General features: G+C 42.5%; 1 protein-coding gene across 1 annotated transcript; it reads left to right on the forward strand.

Moving 5' to 3' along the window:
- Window positions 1-343: 343 nt before the first annotated feature.
- LOC147890865 (stress enhanced protein 2, chloroplastic-like) lies at window positions 344-15,340 on the forward strand. Its single transcript, XM_087389113.1, has 3 exons — window positions 344-533; window positions 13,991-14,364; window positions 14,551-15,340. Exons 1-3 carry the CDS (start codon window positions 344-346, stop codon window positions 14,800-14,802), a joined length of 816 nt encoding a protein of 271 aa, XP_087245239.1. The 3' UTR covers window positions 14,803-15,340.
- The last annotated feature ends 346 nt before the right edge of the window (window positions 15,341-15,686 follow it).

A 15,686-nucleotide genomic window follows, 5' to 3' on the forward strand; every position in this document is an offset into this window, starting at 1 on the left:
ACCCCTCTCCACTGCGATTGAAAAAGCAACGCCAAGAAGGATGGAAAGTTGCAAAGCATACAAGGCACAAGGCTGTTAGTCAAGCCACTGCAAGGTTTTTGAAAAGTATTGTTGATACGCCTTCTTTCCCTTGCATCTGTTGCGGCTCACTTTGCTTCAGGTCTAAGATACGCGATCTCTCTGCAAGTTCGTGAACTCTTGGCATCATAGATACTTGCTTAGCAAGAGTCAAAAGGTGATGAAAATCTAATTATCACTTTGTGCACTAGGCAAATACGAAAGGGCTTTCTCCCACACTTCTATGTGGAACATGTCCTTGTCCATTGCAACTTCTTGCACAAGCATGCTCAATAGTTTAGAAGAACGTCTCATTTCTGTTCGCATACCCTTCGCACAAATACCTGAGCTATCCTTCGATGGTCAATACGGTCTAAGGGGAGTAGTTGTTAATGTTTTCACGGATGTGGACAAGGCACAGAATGTTCTTCCTTGTTTTTTGAGTGATAGTGCGACAATTTTGGTCACACTCAAATGTAAGTTATCGTACATGCACATCTACTTGAGCAACCTCGTTCATCCCACATCCACAATTAATGCTTTGCATGAACTTTTGCAAACACCGCTCTACCGAGAATGCAACATGAATCTTAATCCACAATGGAGTGAGCACATTCATGTTATCAATGCAAGTGCCAACTATTCCCATCATGACAACCCAAACACTCACAGCTTGGATGAAGATGACATTGCTACAAACACATTGGTTCATGGGATTCACAGGATACAACAAGTCATAGATTATGAGGACAAGACAATAGCTATGGCACCCGCAGAAGGATACAGTCCATTGAGTATATTCAAAGACAAGCACTACAAAGAGCTAGCATTTCCCAAAATTTTCTTTGGCCACTCTAGGCAATACACAATCCTAGAACAGACACCTTACCACGAGATAGCACAATGGGAGCTAACAATCAAAGACCATTGGTTCACATGTTCAATAGAGAATATTTTCTTCAAAACTTTAAAAATGCTAGATGCACAAGTTTTGTCATCCACATGGGTTCGCATGCAGAAAGGGAAGATGCAAGGCAGAACCATCCTAGCTAGGGATGTTGCCCATGACACTAACATCAAAAGATTGCTCCAGTCCCACATTGGCTACCGTGACTTCACTTGTTTACGGACATCAATTGACTACAAGCACAAGTTGAAGAACAATCTCTTTACGATGCTTCATCAATTGGGGCCACCAACATTCTTCACTACGATTTTGGTAGCAGAGAAAACATGGGAACCCCTTCTTTCCTGTTTACGCAAACTTAATGAAAATAGATAAGATGGAGCAATAACTGTGTTTGTGACCTTGTACGCCTTGACCTTGTCACGACAGCGAGGTACTAGCTTGAAATGTTTGCTAAAGCAAGACTTCAGAATATTAGGTAAGGTTGTAGATTTCTTCTTCGTCACTGAGTTCCAAAATCGGGGGAGGCAGCATGACCACGGCCTTGTATGGGTCGATAGCGGCCCAACTTATGGAGAAGCTACAAATGAAGAAATAGCTAACTTCTTTAACCGGTACATCACAACCAACATCTCCAAGTTTGTGTGCGAGCCCAACCATATCCAGCAACACAAGCATAGGAGGACATGCAAGAAAAGGAACAACCACTATCGCCTCCACTTTCCTTGCCCACCCATGGAGTCTACACAGGTCTTGCAACCACTCGCAGAAAATGAATGGACAGCTCAATCACGAGATAGCTATAAGAAAATTTCATAGTTGTTGGAGCGTGAAAACCACTATTGTGGTGACCACAACATTTTTCTACAAAGACTCTCAATGTCTAAACACAAATACATTGAAGCAGTACCACACAACCTACTCTTTTTCTCAAAAGACACCCTAAGGACATTTACACAAACAATTTCAACCCAATGATTTCCAAGGTCTGGGGAGCTAACACTGACATACAATTTGTGTTGAACCCCCATGGTGCCGTTGCATACTGCACATCATACATGACAAAAGTAGACAAGGCAACTACTGATGTTGTTAAAAAATCTTTTGATCGATGCTTGCAAGAGCGTGCACCAACAAACGAATGTATTCGAAAAATCAACAACACTATCCTCAATACACAACACATAAGTGCACAATAAGTGGTATACTTGTCTCTTTCATTGGCCCACCAGTAGTACAAGGGAGTTCTACTACATTAACACAAGTGCCCCTGAACATCCTACCATGCTTTTGAAGAGGTGCGCACAGCTCGAACAAATGGACCCATCCAATAGTAGCGATGTATTCTTTGATTACATCATCAAAAATTACTCACATAAAGCAAGCACTTTGTCTGCCTTTTGCCTTGCTAAGTATGCAAGTTTATATTCATGCCATTCACGTATACCCAAAAAAAGAAAGCATCCCCAAATTATACGCTTCAACAACTATAGCAAGGCAAGGGATCTGGAGAACCACTTTCGAGAACTATGCCTCCTTTATTTTCCATTCCACTCAAACGAACATAGATTGGATGGGCAACATCACACATGGCATGACAAGTACGACTCGAACAGTTCGGTCATCGAACACAACAAGGCAAAATTCAATCAGCACCTTACCCCTATCCCATGACAGAGCAGCATGGACAAAACCGCCATAGCATAATCCAAGTCAAGCGTTATAAAAAATAGCAACGACCAATTCGACCTTTGCAAAGAACTTGACCTATCGAGCAAAGTCTCATTCATGCAGCAAGCTCAGCACTTCACGTATCGACTCATGCCAAACGATGAATACCATCATTCACTATGCAAGCTCAACAAAGAACAACGTTTTCTCCCAAAAGACATATTGTTGAAGAAAAGAGTACACAACAACATTGCAAAATAAACACATTAAAGTGGACCAAGCAGTCTTGCAAGAGATAGAGCGCCTTAAGGCCATGCGTAATTGGAAAACCAAACAAATAGACAACTTCTTGCATTGTCACTGTAATCCTTGAATACAAGGTCATTCCATGCTCATCAAGAAGACATCAACATGTGTAATAGCATGTTGTCTGCAACGTTCTTGTGCTTGCAAGAGCTTCATTGCATAGACCCTCACCGTACAACTATTCGAGGATATCAACATGCCTATGGAGAGAAAGGATTTGGGGTGGGAACTTACTTCAAGAATGGCACAACATTGATTCAAAAATCTTTCATGAAAGAAGTTGGTGTGGAATACCTCATAACTCTACTTCACAATAAAAAGATAGGGACGGTCGCAATCGCCAACATCTACAAGTCACCGAGGGCACAAACAGCTCCCTATTGACTTTGCTGGAATAAGCCATGCGGCTTTTGAAGACATATCCCCATGCCATACATTGTCGGTGACTTTAACATTTGCTATAAGAAAAACACACCCTCGAACAGAAGACTCCAAGAATTCATTTGGTGCAACTCTGTCCTCAACCACAGCACCTTAAGGTAGGAGGTCTCCTACACCCATTGAAGATTCCATCTAGTAAATGGGAAAGCATCTCCATGGACTTTATTGTTGGATTATCTAGGACACAGAGGGGGCATGACTCTATGTCGGTAATTGTGGATCAGTTGACCAAGATGACTCATTTTATTCCAATCAGTGAAGAGGTTAAAACTCTAGAATTAGCTAGGCTACTTATGGAGCATATTAAATTGTATGGGCTACCTGACAGAATATGAAGATGGGAGAGGAGAAGAGTGGAGATGAGGAGAGAGGGCATAGCTAGAGAGCACACCACAAATGACTAACTATAGACTAGATTTAGTTGAAAATGTAGAATATATACAAACCCTTTTAGGGTTAGGGTTAGGGTTAGGGTTAGGGCATCTAACCCTTTCCTTTATAGCACTCTATTGGGTTAGTGCTATGCACGTATCTAACACATGATGTTGAGATGGTTTCTCAAAACCTTTCTTCAAGATCAACATCATGAAATATGCCTTCCCTCAAGATGATGATTCTAGGTGAGCACCACGGATCTTCCATAGAGTGATGGTCAAATTAAAAGGGTCAATCAGGTCATTAAGGATATGCTTCGAGCATATGTAAGTAAACGAAAAACTAATTGGGAATAGTATTTACCTGTATGCATATAACAATGCCAAACATTCCGCTACATGTTTTAGTCTATTCCTTACGATGTATGGATTTCAACCTAGAGCCCCAGTTGCAGTGGGACTTGAAAAATAGAAGGTTCAAGTAGCCAAATACTTTCTTGAGGATATGAATCAAATGCTTAAGTTAGCTAAAGATAGCATCAGAAGAGCTTAAGAGAGCACGAAGTATGCAAACCCCCACCGTAGAAGGTTAGAGTTTGAAGTAAATGAGAAAGTCTATCTCAGGGTACCTAAATCTTCAGAATCCCTAAAGACAAGTAAATGTCCAAAGTTACACCCTAGGTATTGTGGACCATTCACAATACTTAAGAGATTTACATGATCTAGGGTCGAGCGTTGAAGCAGATGATAAAAAAACCATTCTCTTGAAGTCTTTACCTTGGAAGAACAATAAGACTGCGAGGATCTTATGTCTTGATGAGGGTGTTGACTTCCTCGACTATGTAGCTCTTCTTCTAATTGAAGAAAGACGAGATGACTTGCTACCTACAACCATTTGGTGATAGAGATTACCCGAGGGATGTAGAGTACATCTAGTTTTTCAAGTGGGTAGGCTAAAAAGAAAGTTAGGAGATGATGATAATCTCATTGGAAATGAGGTCCTAGTTGAGCTCATTCAACCTGCTGCTTTACCACATGAACCAAAAAGAATTTTAGATAGACAAGAAAAAATAACATGACTTACAATATGGCAAGAATATCAGGTTAAGTGGAAAGAGAGGCCTGAAGAGACTTCAATGTGGGAAAGGGTAAGCAATCTCCAGAGGAGGTTTCCCAATTTTGTTTTCGAGGACGTAAACCATTCTTAAGGAGAAGGGAATGTTACGCCGGGCATAATCACAAAAGGTCACAACATGGTTATGGTGCAGGTAGGAAACCAAAAGGGCGCAATGGTGGACACAAGAATTAATGCCTAGGGATATATAGACTTGGTATAAGAGTGGGGTTGCCAAGAAGGGTTACAAGATTAAGGTCCTTTGAAGAACACTTGGTATTCTAGGAGGTCTTCATGTCATGCATTGGGCCTAGAGGGAGATTTCCAAAGGTTGGGTGGACAAGGAGCTAGAAGCCCTCTATGAAAGCTAGTGCATCAGGTTCTACACGTCGAGGAGATCATTTTGAAAATATTACAAAGAGTTTGTCTTTCGACGAGATTGCAAGAAACCAAGAAGCAAAGGCTATCATAGGAGAAAAGTGCCACTTGATTGGATGAAGCCTGTTTTAGAACACTGATTGAAGAACTCTAGAAAGTGGACATGGAGACAACAAAGAAGGATAAATCAATGGGGAGCTCTGTGGGGGTTAAAGGTCATTGTGCCTTTACCTCGGTTATATACAATACTCAAACACATATATAAATGAATGAAAAAAGAAGATTAGGGTGTTCTGCACCCACCAAAACTTGTGTGGCTCTCTGTTTCTCTCTCCTCTTCCGTTCTTGCTTCCATTGAGAGCACTCTCAACTGGTATCAGAGCCCGGATGATCTAGCTGAGCGTGCATGAATGCTTGAAGCTCAGTAGCTCTGTGGGAGGAAGGAGAAGCTCTATGGGAAGCTTTGTGGGTGACTTTACTTACATCCAAGTGTGCAGAGACCTTAGAGGAACCTTTGGAAAAGTTACTTTGGTTTTGCGAGGTGGTTTTGAGAGCCTATTAAGTGTTTTCAAAGAAAATTTCGTTTTTTGAGCTTTTCCCTGTTCCGTTCGATGACAGAGACTCCCTATTGACTTGTAGAGGCAACTATTGCTTGCTTTTGGTATCCACTTCACTTCAGGAGCTTCGAAACACCTTCATTCTTGAATTTGGGATCATTTCATTGGATTTCTGACTCACTGTATCAGTTTCTGCGTTTTTCTACCCGGGTGTTGGAACTCAAGTTTGGAGCAACCATTTGCAGATCTATCAGTTCCAGTGGACTCAGGAGGTCCTAAAACTTCTATGTTGCTCATCATTCACACTTCGATGGAGTTTACAAACAGCTCTGTTTCCAAAAACTTTTTTCAGTTCGTGTGTTGGACCCAGTGATTGAGACCACGATTTCCAAAACCATCTGTCCCATTGCATTCTAGACGCCCAAAAACCCCTACCTGTCAGTTCTTATGCAATTCGATGGAGGATTTTCAGAGTTATAGATCTCTATGTATTCGATTTCGTCTCTCTGTTATGCATTTTTCATTCTAAGGTTTTGAAACGTTAGATTTATGCCACATGGCAGTGGATAAGTGTTGACTCCCATTTCTCACTCATCGGTTGGGATTTTGGAGTTTCGGCAAACGAGAGATATTTGCAGATTTTCTTGCTGAGTCCAATTATGCAATGGCGCCCATGTTTTGAGGCATCTCAAGTTCTACTTTCGGTAGCGGTCATTACCATGGGACTATGATTTCTTGAGCATACCTTATGCAGATCACTCTGGTTGCAGTTTGAGCAGTGTGCGCTCATTCGTGGTGTGCATTGGGTTGCAATGGATGATTTATAGGCCGTTTAGATGCATTGCAGTCCTTATTAGATGCGTTGATAGGCCCAAATCGCCTTGTGGGATGCTATTTTTATGGATGCTTTGCACATGGATGCTATTTTATGCTGAGGGAAAGCTTTGACACATTGCAGGTGATGCACTGATAGTGCTATGCTCTCTTGGATGAGATATTATTAATGCATATGCCAGTGGATGATGTTAATGCTTGAGTCATTTGGCACTTATTGGCATTTTGGATCGCCATTGCAATTGGCATTTTCTTTTGGGCCAGATTTGCTCATATGGATGCATAGTATATGCACATGAGTCAGATGCTTTGAGACATGAGTTTTGGTGATATTTCACTCTATTGTGGCATACACATTTGGGTGCACCTGGTATTTGGTATGATTCTCTCTTGTAGGCACTAGCATTTGGGATTTTTGCTTCATTTGCATCATGGCATCCTCTTCCATGTCTGAAAAGGAGTTTTTTAGCATTAAAAAGTTTGATGGGACAAACTTTTCTTTGTGGAAAGGACAAATAAGGGATGTGCTTATTCAAAAGAAGCAGATTAAACCCTTGGCAAGGATTGAAGCTAAGCCTGCAAATATGTCTGAGGATGATTGGAATGAGTTGGATGCATTAGCAAAATCTACTATTAGACTTCATCTTGCAGAGTCAGTTTATTTCACAGTAGTAAAAATGAGCAGACTATAGAAGATTTGTGGAAGAAACTGTGTACCACTTATGAAAAGGAAACTGTCTCTAATAAAGTTTACCTCATGAAGAGGTTGTTTGAGCTACAGATGAAGCAAGGGGTCTCCATTGCTTCTCACTTGAATGAATTCAATATTATTTTCAGCTTGCTTCAGGCTCAGAAGATGAATTTCGATGCAGAGACTAAGGCAATATTTCTCTTATGTTCATTGCCATCCTCATGGGATACCTTCCGTACAGCTGTGAGTAACTCTGGACCTGGTGGAGTACTGAAATTTGATGATGTTGTGGGTAGCTTGTTGGCCGAGGAGATGAGATGGAAGTCCATCGATGGCAACAAGCAGGATGCAGCCTGAAATGTGCAAAGGGGCGGATCACAGTTCAAGGGGAAGTCCCAAAAAAGAGGGAAGTCTCATAGCAAATCTAGGGCACGGAACATTGAGGGTTACCACTGTGGCAAGAAGGGCCATATGAAAAAGGATTGCTACAAGATGAAAAGAGAGCAAAAGGATAAGAAAAAGAATGCAAATTGGGGTGCAAATCAAAAGGAAGAGAGTCCAAGGGAGGACAAAGGAAAAGTGAAGATCGAGGAGATCAATGTAGTCACACATGATAGTAACAATGATGTTCTCTTCATGTCTAGTTTATCTGCAGAGTTGCTTACCACTTCAGATGATGCATATTCCCAGGATTGGATTTTGGATACTGGTGCTTCATTCCATGTTACTCCCCATAGGGAATGGTTCTCCACTTATGACAGTGGAAAGACAGGTTGTGTGCATCTTGGAAATGACTATGCATGTGACATAGTGGGAGTAGGTGACATAAAGTTTTCTTTTGCAAATGGGTCTGCATTTATTTTGAAACATGTGAGACATGCGCCTAAGTCGACCAAGCGTCTTATTTCAATGGGTCAGCTAGATGATGCTGGTTTTCACACCACTTTTGGCTTTCAAAGTTGGAAAATTCGGAACGGCTCTATGCTTTTGGCCAGGGGTGCCAAGTGTGGGACTTTGTATCCCTTACATGTATCAGGGGTATTTGATCATGTTGTTGCAATAACCGAGCAGCCAAGCACTTCTTTGTGGCATTGCAGGTTGGGGCACATGAGCCGAAATGGAATGAAACTCTTATGCCGTTTGGGTTATGTACCGCATTTGAGTTTCTCTGATTTTGAATTTTGTGAGCACTGTCTCTATGGGAAGCAGACTAAATCAGCCCATAAAAGAAGGGGAGAAAAAGAGTTTGAAAAGCTTGATTTGGTGCATTCAAACATATGTGGTCCCATGCCTACACGGTCATTAGGCGGGGCTGAATACTATGTGACATTCATTGATGATGTAACTAGGAAAGTGTGGGCTTATGCTATAGCTCGGAAGAGTGATGTGTTTCAAGTATTTCAGAAATGGCTGGCCTTGGTTGAGAATCAGTCAGGTAGAATGCTTAAATGCCTACGGACTGACAATGGTGGAGAGTATCTCTCTCATGACTTTCAGCATTTCTATGATACAAGTGGCATTAAGAGGCAGGTCACATCCCCTCGTACTTTAGAGCAAAATCCAATTGTAGAAAAGATGAACCGTACCATTCAAGAAAAGTTGCAATGCATGCTTTCCAATGCAAGTCTTTTTGGTGGTTTTTGGGCTGAGGCAATGAAGACTGCAGTGCATGTGATCAATAGATCACCTAGTAAGAGTTTGGATGGTGGTATTCCTAAAGAGGCATGGAGTAGCAAGAAGCCCTCTTACTCTCATTTGCGTATATTTGGGTGTGAGGCATATGCACATGTGCCAAAAGAGCTTCGAAAGAAGCTAGATCCTAAGTCTAGGAAATGCATCTTTCTGGGTTATGGTGAAAGTGGAGTGATGGGCTATCATCTTTGGGATCCAGAAGCAAAGAAGATCATATGCAGCCATGATGTAGTCTTCAATGAGAAGAAGATGCATAAGGCACCCATGAGGGATGTGGAAATGAGGAGAATCACTTTCCACGATGTGAATCCACCTGCATGTGTTGATAGACAGCAAGCTGTCCATGCACCAAATGTGCAAGAAATGGTACCACCAAGTACTCCCATAGGTATACAATCAAGGGTAGATGATGGATCATCTATTGGTGGAAATGATGAGCCAAATGTGGCTGATATGCAGGTGGGACAGCAAGCTGAAATGCCCTTGAGAAGATCATCTAGAGTGTCTAGACCGCCTGATAGGTTTGTTCCAGGGGTAGACTATGTGATGCTTACTGATTGCGGGGAGCCTTCTTGCTACAGAGAGGCTATGATGTGCAAGGATCAATGCAAGTGGGAGTATGCTATGCAATCAGAGATGAGTTCACTTATGAAGAATAAGACTTGGGACTTGGTTTCTTTGCCACATGGAAAGAAAGCATTTCCATGTAAATGGGTCTACAAAATGAAGGTCACAGGTGATGATGTGCTTAGGTACAAGGGCCGTTTGGTCACTAAAGGGTTCAAGCAAGAGAAGGGTGTGGACTTTAATGAGATATTCTCTCCGGTTGTGAAGATGACCACACTTAGATGCATGCTTGGACTAGTGGCAGCAGAGGATATGGAGCTTATGCAGATGGATGTCAAGACAGCTTTCTTGCATGGGGATTTGCATGAGGAAATTTACATGGTGCTGGAAGGCTTTGAAGAAAAGGGCAAAGAGCATTTAGTTTGCAAGCTGAAGAAGAGTCTCTATGGTCTTAAGCAAGCACCTAGAGAATGGTATCAGAAGTTTGATGCTTTCATTTGGTCCCAAGGTTTTAGAAGGAGTGAAATTGATCACTGCCTCTACACTAAAAGGGCTAAGGATAATAGCCTGATAATCTTGGCACTATATGTGGATGATATGCTATTGGCTAGCAAGAATACTTATGAGCTAGATGCATTAAAGGCCAAGTTACATGAGGCCTTTGATATGAAGAATTTGGGACTTGCAAGTCATATTCTTGGTATGCGCATCACGCGTGATCGGAGTAGGAAACTCCTTTGGGTTTCACAAAAAGAGTATGTTACAAAAGTATTGCAGCATTTCAATATGGAGGGGGGGAAGGCAGTGAGTACTCCATTGCCTCCATATGTGAAACTAAGTCATACACATAGTCCCAAATCAGATGAGGAAAGGGCCATGATGGCCAAGGTTCCTTATGCATCAGCAGTTGGGAGTCTTATGTATGCTATGATAGCTACTAAACCAAACATTGCATTTGCAATGGGAGTTGTTAGCCGGTATATGGCTAATCCAGGAAAGAGGCATTGGGAGGCAGTTAAGTGCATCATGAGGTACATGAAGGGTACCAAGGAGATGTGCATCTGCTTTGGTAGAGGAGACATGCGTGTACTTGGGTACACAAATTCAGACTATGTAGGGCATGTGGATAGTAGGAGATCCAGTTTTGGTTATGTGTTCACCTTTGCAGGTGGTGCAGTGTCGTGGATGTCTCGCGCACAGAAGTGCGTTGCTTTGTCTATCACAGAGGCTACTTGCAGCCACAGAGGGTTGCAAGGAGGCTATATGGCTTGATCGGCTAGTGGGAGATTTGGGGATTCATACTGCTGTACCGACATTGCATAGTGATTCCATGAGTGCTATTCAGCTAGCACGGAATCCGGTCTTTCATGCAAAGACCAAACACATTGAGGTCAGGTACCATTTCATCAGGGAGGTACTTGAGGACAAGCGCATAGAGCTTGTCAAGGTTCATACAGATGATAACCCTGTAGATATGCTGACGAAGAGTCTACCTAGTTAGCGGTTTGAGTATTGTCGTGTGTTGACGGGCATTGGATAGTATGCTCACTGGTTGTTCTCCCTTGAAGGCACATTGTCCTTTAAGTGGGAGGTTGTGGGGGTTAAAGGTCACTGTGCCTTTACCCCGGTTATGTACAATACTCAAACACATATATAAATGAATGAAAAAAGAAGATTAGGGTGTTCTGCACCCACCAAAACTTGTGTGGCTCTCTGTTTCTCTCTCTCCCTCTTCTGTTCTTGCTTCCGTTGAGAGCACTCTCAAGCTCCCTCGTAAGGTTCATTGGTCGTAACTTCTCTTCGTGCCAGCTTGCAACTCGACTATATTTGATGTAGAAGGGCTTATGGATTCTTGTTGATGGAACAAAGAAGAGACGAGAATCTGAGCGAGAGATAGCATCATGGAATTAGAAGATTGACAAGGCAGTTGGGTTGATTGGACAAGCACTAGGACCAAATTATTTTCTTCATGTCGACGTGAAGAAGATAGCTGCTACAGAGAACTAGAGGATCTTAGAGACTTTATTCGGGCTTCGTATGAAGTTCTCAAGCAATCTTGAAGCAAGAGCTCTTTGACTTGAAGATGAACGAGAATGAGAACTTTTGGACGTCCATCATGCTGATATTGCAGCCTTTAGTGATCAAGATTGGGCGTTTGAAAAATCTTATGGTGCACTGGTTTTGAGTCTATTAGTGTTTATAGTGATCACCTATGTGAATTTGTTTGGCCTTAAGGTTGTTTTGTTCACCGATTTTGAGTAATGTTGTTCTAGTCGGTTTCTTTGAGAATGTTTTGCTTCACTTGTTTTCTCTCTTTCCCCATTCGGCTCAGGAGGGGCTGTTGGGAGCAGATCCTCATGGGGAGACCTATAGTCCTAAGGTTGTTAGTGGGACTTTCAAATTGGATGGATGGCATAGGCCGAGCACTTTGATTGGGCCATGCACCTTGCTCCAATGCATGGGCGACTACGTGGCGGTTGGTCTTGCTCTCTTGACGCTTGGTGACTATCGAAGGTGCTCGTAGATGTTGTGGTGGTGACAGAGGTAGCTATTCATCGTTCTATATAGTCATGAAGAGTTGATGGGCTCAGTTTTTTGGTCCAGGCTTCATGCCTCAATTAGAGTCGGTTTGTAGCACTGCATTAGAGTCTTATGTATTAGTAGTAGCGATAAGCCTGAGTCCTTGAGTCTAGTCGGGTCTATTCTAATAAAAGAATCTTCGTCGATTTCCTCAATTGAATTCCAGATTATTGTGTTCTATCATTCCTAGAATAATTCTTACATGAAGGTCTCGTAATTGATTATTTTGATTCATATATCTGATGCGCAACTTTTGATCTGCATATTGAAGTTGCATTGAATAAAGTAATTTGATCAATTGCATGCAATCTGCCAAGTCTTGTGAGTGGTTAAGAAAAAACCGTCATAGTCAATGTGAACTTTTGGCCTGATACGTACCCTTTAAATATCAATTATTTTGGCAAGGCATTTGGTGAAACTCTTCCTTGTTTTGGCATGGCTAACTACCCATTTCAATTGCATGCGGCATGGGCCAAAACACATCTCCCCCCTCCTTCCTCCTTCCCATTGTAAGTATGTTTATTTATTTATCACCCTCTCTCTTTCTTTTTGGAAGCACCCACACCTTTAAGAAATGTACTTTCTTCAAGGGATTTCTTGAGTGTCCGTTGAGCAAGTTTGTGCCTTACCCCTTGCACCTCTTTAAGTCAGTGTCTTTGTCCCTCTCTCCCTCCCTATTGAGTTGTCACTCTTGGGCATGTAAGCCCATACTACCATTGTTACATGGCCTTCTCGTGATAGCATTTTCCGACAGATTTGCCAGTTTATGCCATGGCTTGCATTGTTCTGTTGTGTAGCCCCTAGAATTGCATGGCATTGCAGGTGCTCCGGTGGAGATGGAAACCAACCAGGCAATACGAGCGTGAGTGCTTTATGCAAATATCATTAAAGTCACCCGTGCTTACAGCTACTACGTCCAACTTTTTCGTTGAATCGCTGACATGTCCAACTTTGGCAAGCATAATCACCGGAGTAGGGATGACTTCTCCTAGACGCTCCAATATGCTAAGAGGCTGGCGTATATGCCAGCCCTTTCCCCTTTTACAACCATGCTACGAACTCTCTAAATGAGCTTTAATGCTTCCAAAGGAAGGAAAAAGAGTGGGGGGTAAGGATTATGACGTGGCATCCAAATAGGCAACAGACAACAAACGGTGTAAAAAGTTCATGCTGACAGGTCAAAAGACAAGCCAGCAAATGCTGATGTGGCAAGAAGAGGGTTTGGCAGGGGGCCACGGAGGCGATAGAATCTGATGGGATCGGGGATCTTGGATTTTTGGCAGGAATTTTTTAATTAAAAGCGAGAATTTGAAATTCTCTCTCTCTTTCTCTGTAACACTATACTCTCTCTCTCTCTCTCTCTTTCTGTGTCTTTCTGTGTCTTCGCAGCCAGCTGAAGATCCTTCCCTTTCGCCATAGCCAGCCTTTCCCTGTCAAGCAACTTCCTTTCCTCCGGCTTCATCTCCATAGCCATTTCCTCTGCTCCCCTCAGCACTTCTCTTTTCCCCTGTCTCCCCTAGACTTTTTCTGATCGCCAGCTGATTAGCTTCTCATCGCCTTACGCCCCCTTACCAGAGTTTTACCCTTCTCCTCAGCCTTAGCCAGCACAAGAGCTTCGATACCCCCCTTTCCCTCGCCTGCCTGGCCGGCCGTCCTTCCATCGCTTGTATGCCCATGGCCCGTCTCCTCAAGCGCTCGTCATTCTGCCTTCACAACCCCACGCTGGGAGGACTTGGGCATTTGCCAGAGCGCAGTTATCTTCCCAAATCGTTCGGTCACTATAATACTTTTTCCGGTGACTCCATTGCGAATGAAAACCAGCTTTTCAAGTCGCAAACTGGCAAAAGGGAATTTCCTGTCAAGCCCGTAGAGGCCTCAAGACGACTGATCATGTCAATGTGGCCCCATCTCTTGTGGAAACTGGCACCTTTTTTACTAGTAGTGACCGTCTAGATCTGATCAGTGAAGATCCAGGTTTTTTCCTTGCTGCTTCCTCCGATGCTAATGGACAAAAACCGCAGATCAACGTGCCTCCAAGAATGTGCACCCTAAGAGCGTTTGGGAAAAGTGCCGGGGGAATAGTTGCGACTGAACCTGATAAAGCGATGGCTGTCTTTTTCCAATCTTTAGCGGCTACTGTCGAATTTTCAGCCAAGATACAAGATTGGGAGATTTTGTCTGGCCGGCTTGCAATGGTAATGCCCAGATGATTGCGTTTTTTAAAACTTTGCCAGCAATTTGCAAGTTTTCTTGTCTTAGGCTCGATAACACTTGTCTGAACTGGTAATTGCCTAGTCACTCTGGTTCTTGAGGCAATGTTTTTGAGCTTGCTAGTAGCCGGCCAATGTATTTGGTTTTAAAACAGTCATTGTTTGTTCCAGATGGTTTTTGCTTCAGCTGTGCTAGTGGAGGCATTGACAGGCAGTAGTGTCTTCCAGAAATTGGATCCACAGAGGCTTCTTGAATTTTGTGGGGCACTCGTACTTTCCGTTTCGGTGGCTGTGGGATTCGCTCTGGCTTTGCAGGCAAAAAGTCGTGTGGCATATACTATGTCCAAAGGCTATGAGAAATTGTTGAATGCTCTGATTGACAACATTGTTGACAGTCTTCTGTTTGACGATGAAATAGCTTAGGTACAGCCAAGGTTCATTACTCATCAACATGGAGCGACCAGAAGGTTGTGGCATACCCCCTAAAGAAGACGTGAATTTACATTTCTTTGTGACCCAATTCCTAATTTGGATGTGAAAATCTGCTGTGACAAAAGGTATGGTAGAGCAACGCAGCTCTAATTGGGTACCCAGGGATAGAACAAGTACCGACTCTTGGAAGTGTGTTCCGACCTTGGTCTGAGAAGTTGCAAAAGGTTGCTCTCAGCCCTTATGAAAACTGTATTTATTTTTAAGTTCAGAGCATAGCAGATTAGCTTAGATATACATGTCACCAGAGAGTGACAGCTTTACTTATGTAGGGCCTATAGTTTCTCAATATATTCTCTACCATTGTATATTTCGTTAGCGGTTCACTTTTATACAAATCAGACATACTGTAATCCCTGGACCTTACGTGCTTCCTAAAGGAGCTTGTAGATACGGGTTAAAATTAGTTTCGTATTGTAATCTCTGGACTTTACGTGCTTCCTAAAGGAGCTTGTAAATAAGGGTTGAAATTAGTTTTTTTGCCTTTCTAAATTCTGGCATCTGGTCTACATATTAGAACACCTTTCATAATTTTTAGGAGCAGATTCAACAAAACGGAAGGTGTATCGCTGATTAAAATATCCGAAAGGACGAGGCCGTTCTGTGGTATGTGGTCAGCATGAAAAATATATTTTCAAGACTGTAAGAACATCTTGAATGTGTGCAGATTGCTTTTTTTACGTACTCCCCGGTGTTGTTAATGAGATTATCACAGCATGTTTCATGACCTACATGACTTTAGACATCACCCCATAATACCTTAAGAATGGGCATGTTGCATAACGTTTTTATTGGGAGAGTAGATTGCAGAATTCAGC

The sequence above is a fragment of the Dipteris shenzhenensis genome, chromosome 18, assembly GCF_047967505.1.
Source record: "Dipteris shenzhenensis isolate YYH24624 ecotype China chromosome 18, Dip_SZ_1.0, whole genome shotgun sequence".
NCBI classification, from domain to species: domain Eukaryota; kingdom Viridiplantae; phylum Streptophyta; class Polypodiopsida; order Gleicheniales; family Dipteridaceae; genus Dipteris; species Dipteris shenzhenensis.

Bases quoted from the DNA above. Each gene is read 5' to 3' on its own strand.
- LOC147890865 (XM_087389113.1), top strand. From the start codon at position 344: ATGCTCAATAGTTTAGAAGAACGTCTCATTTCTGTTCGCATACCCTTC. The intron at 534-13,990 runs GTAAGTTATCGT...AATGAAAACCAG, and splicing joins AATTTTGGTCACACTCAAAT to CTTTTCAAGTCGCAAACTGG. The intron at 14,365-14,550 runs GTAATGCCCAGA...TGTTTGTTCCAG, and splicing joins TGTCTGGCCGGCTTGCAATG to ATGGTTTTTGCTTCAGCTGT.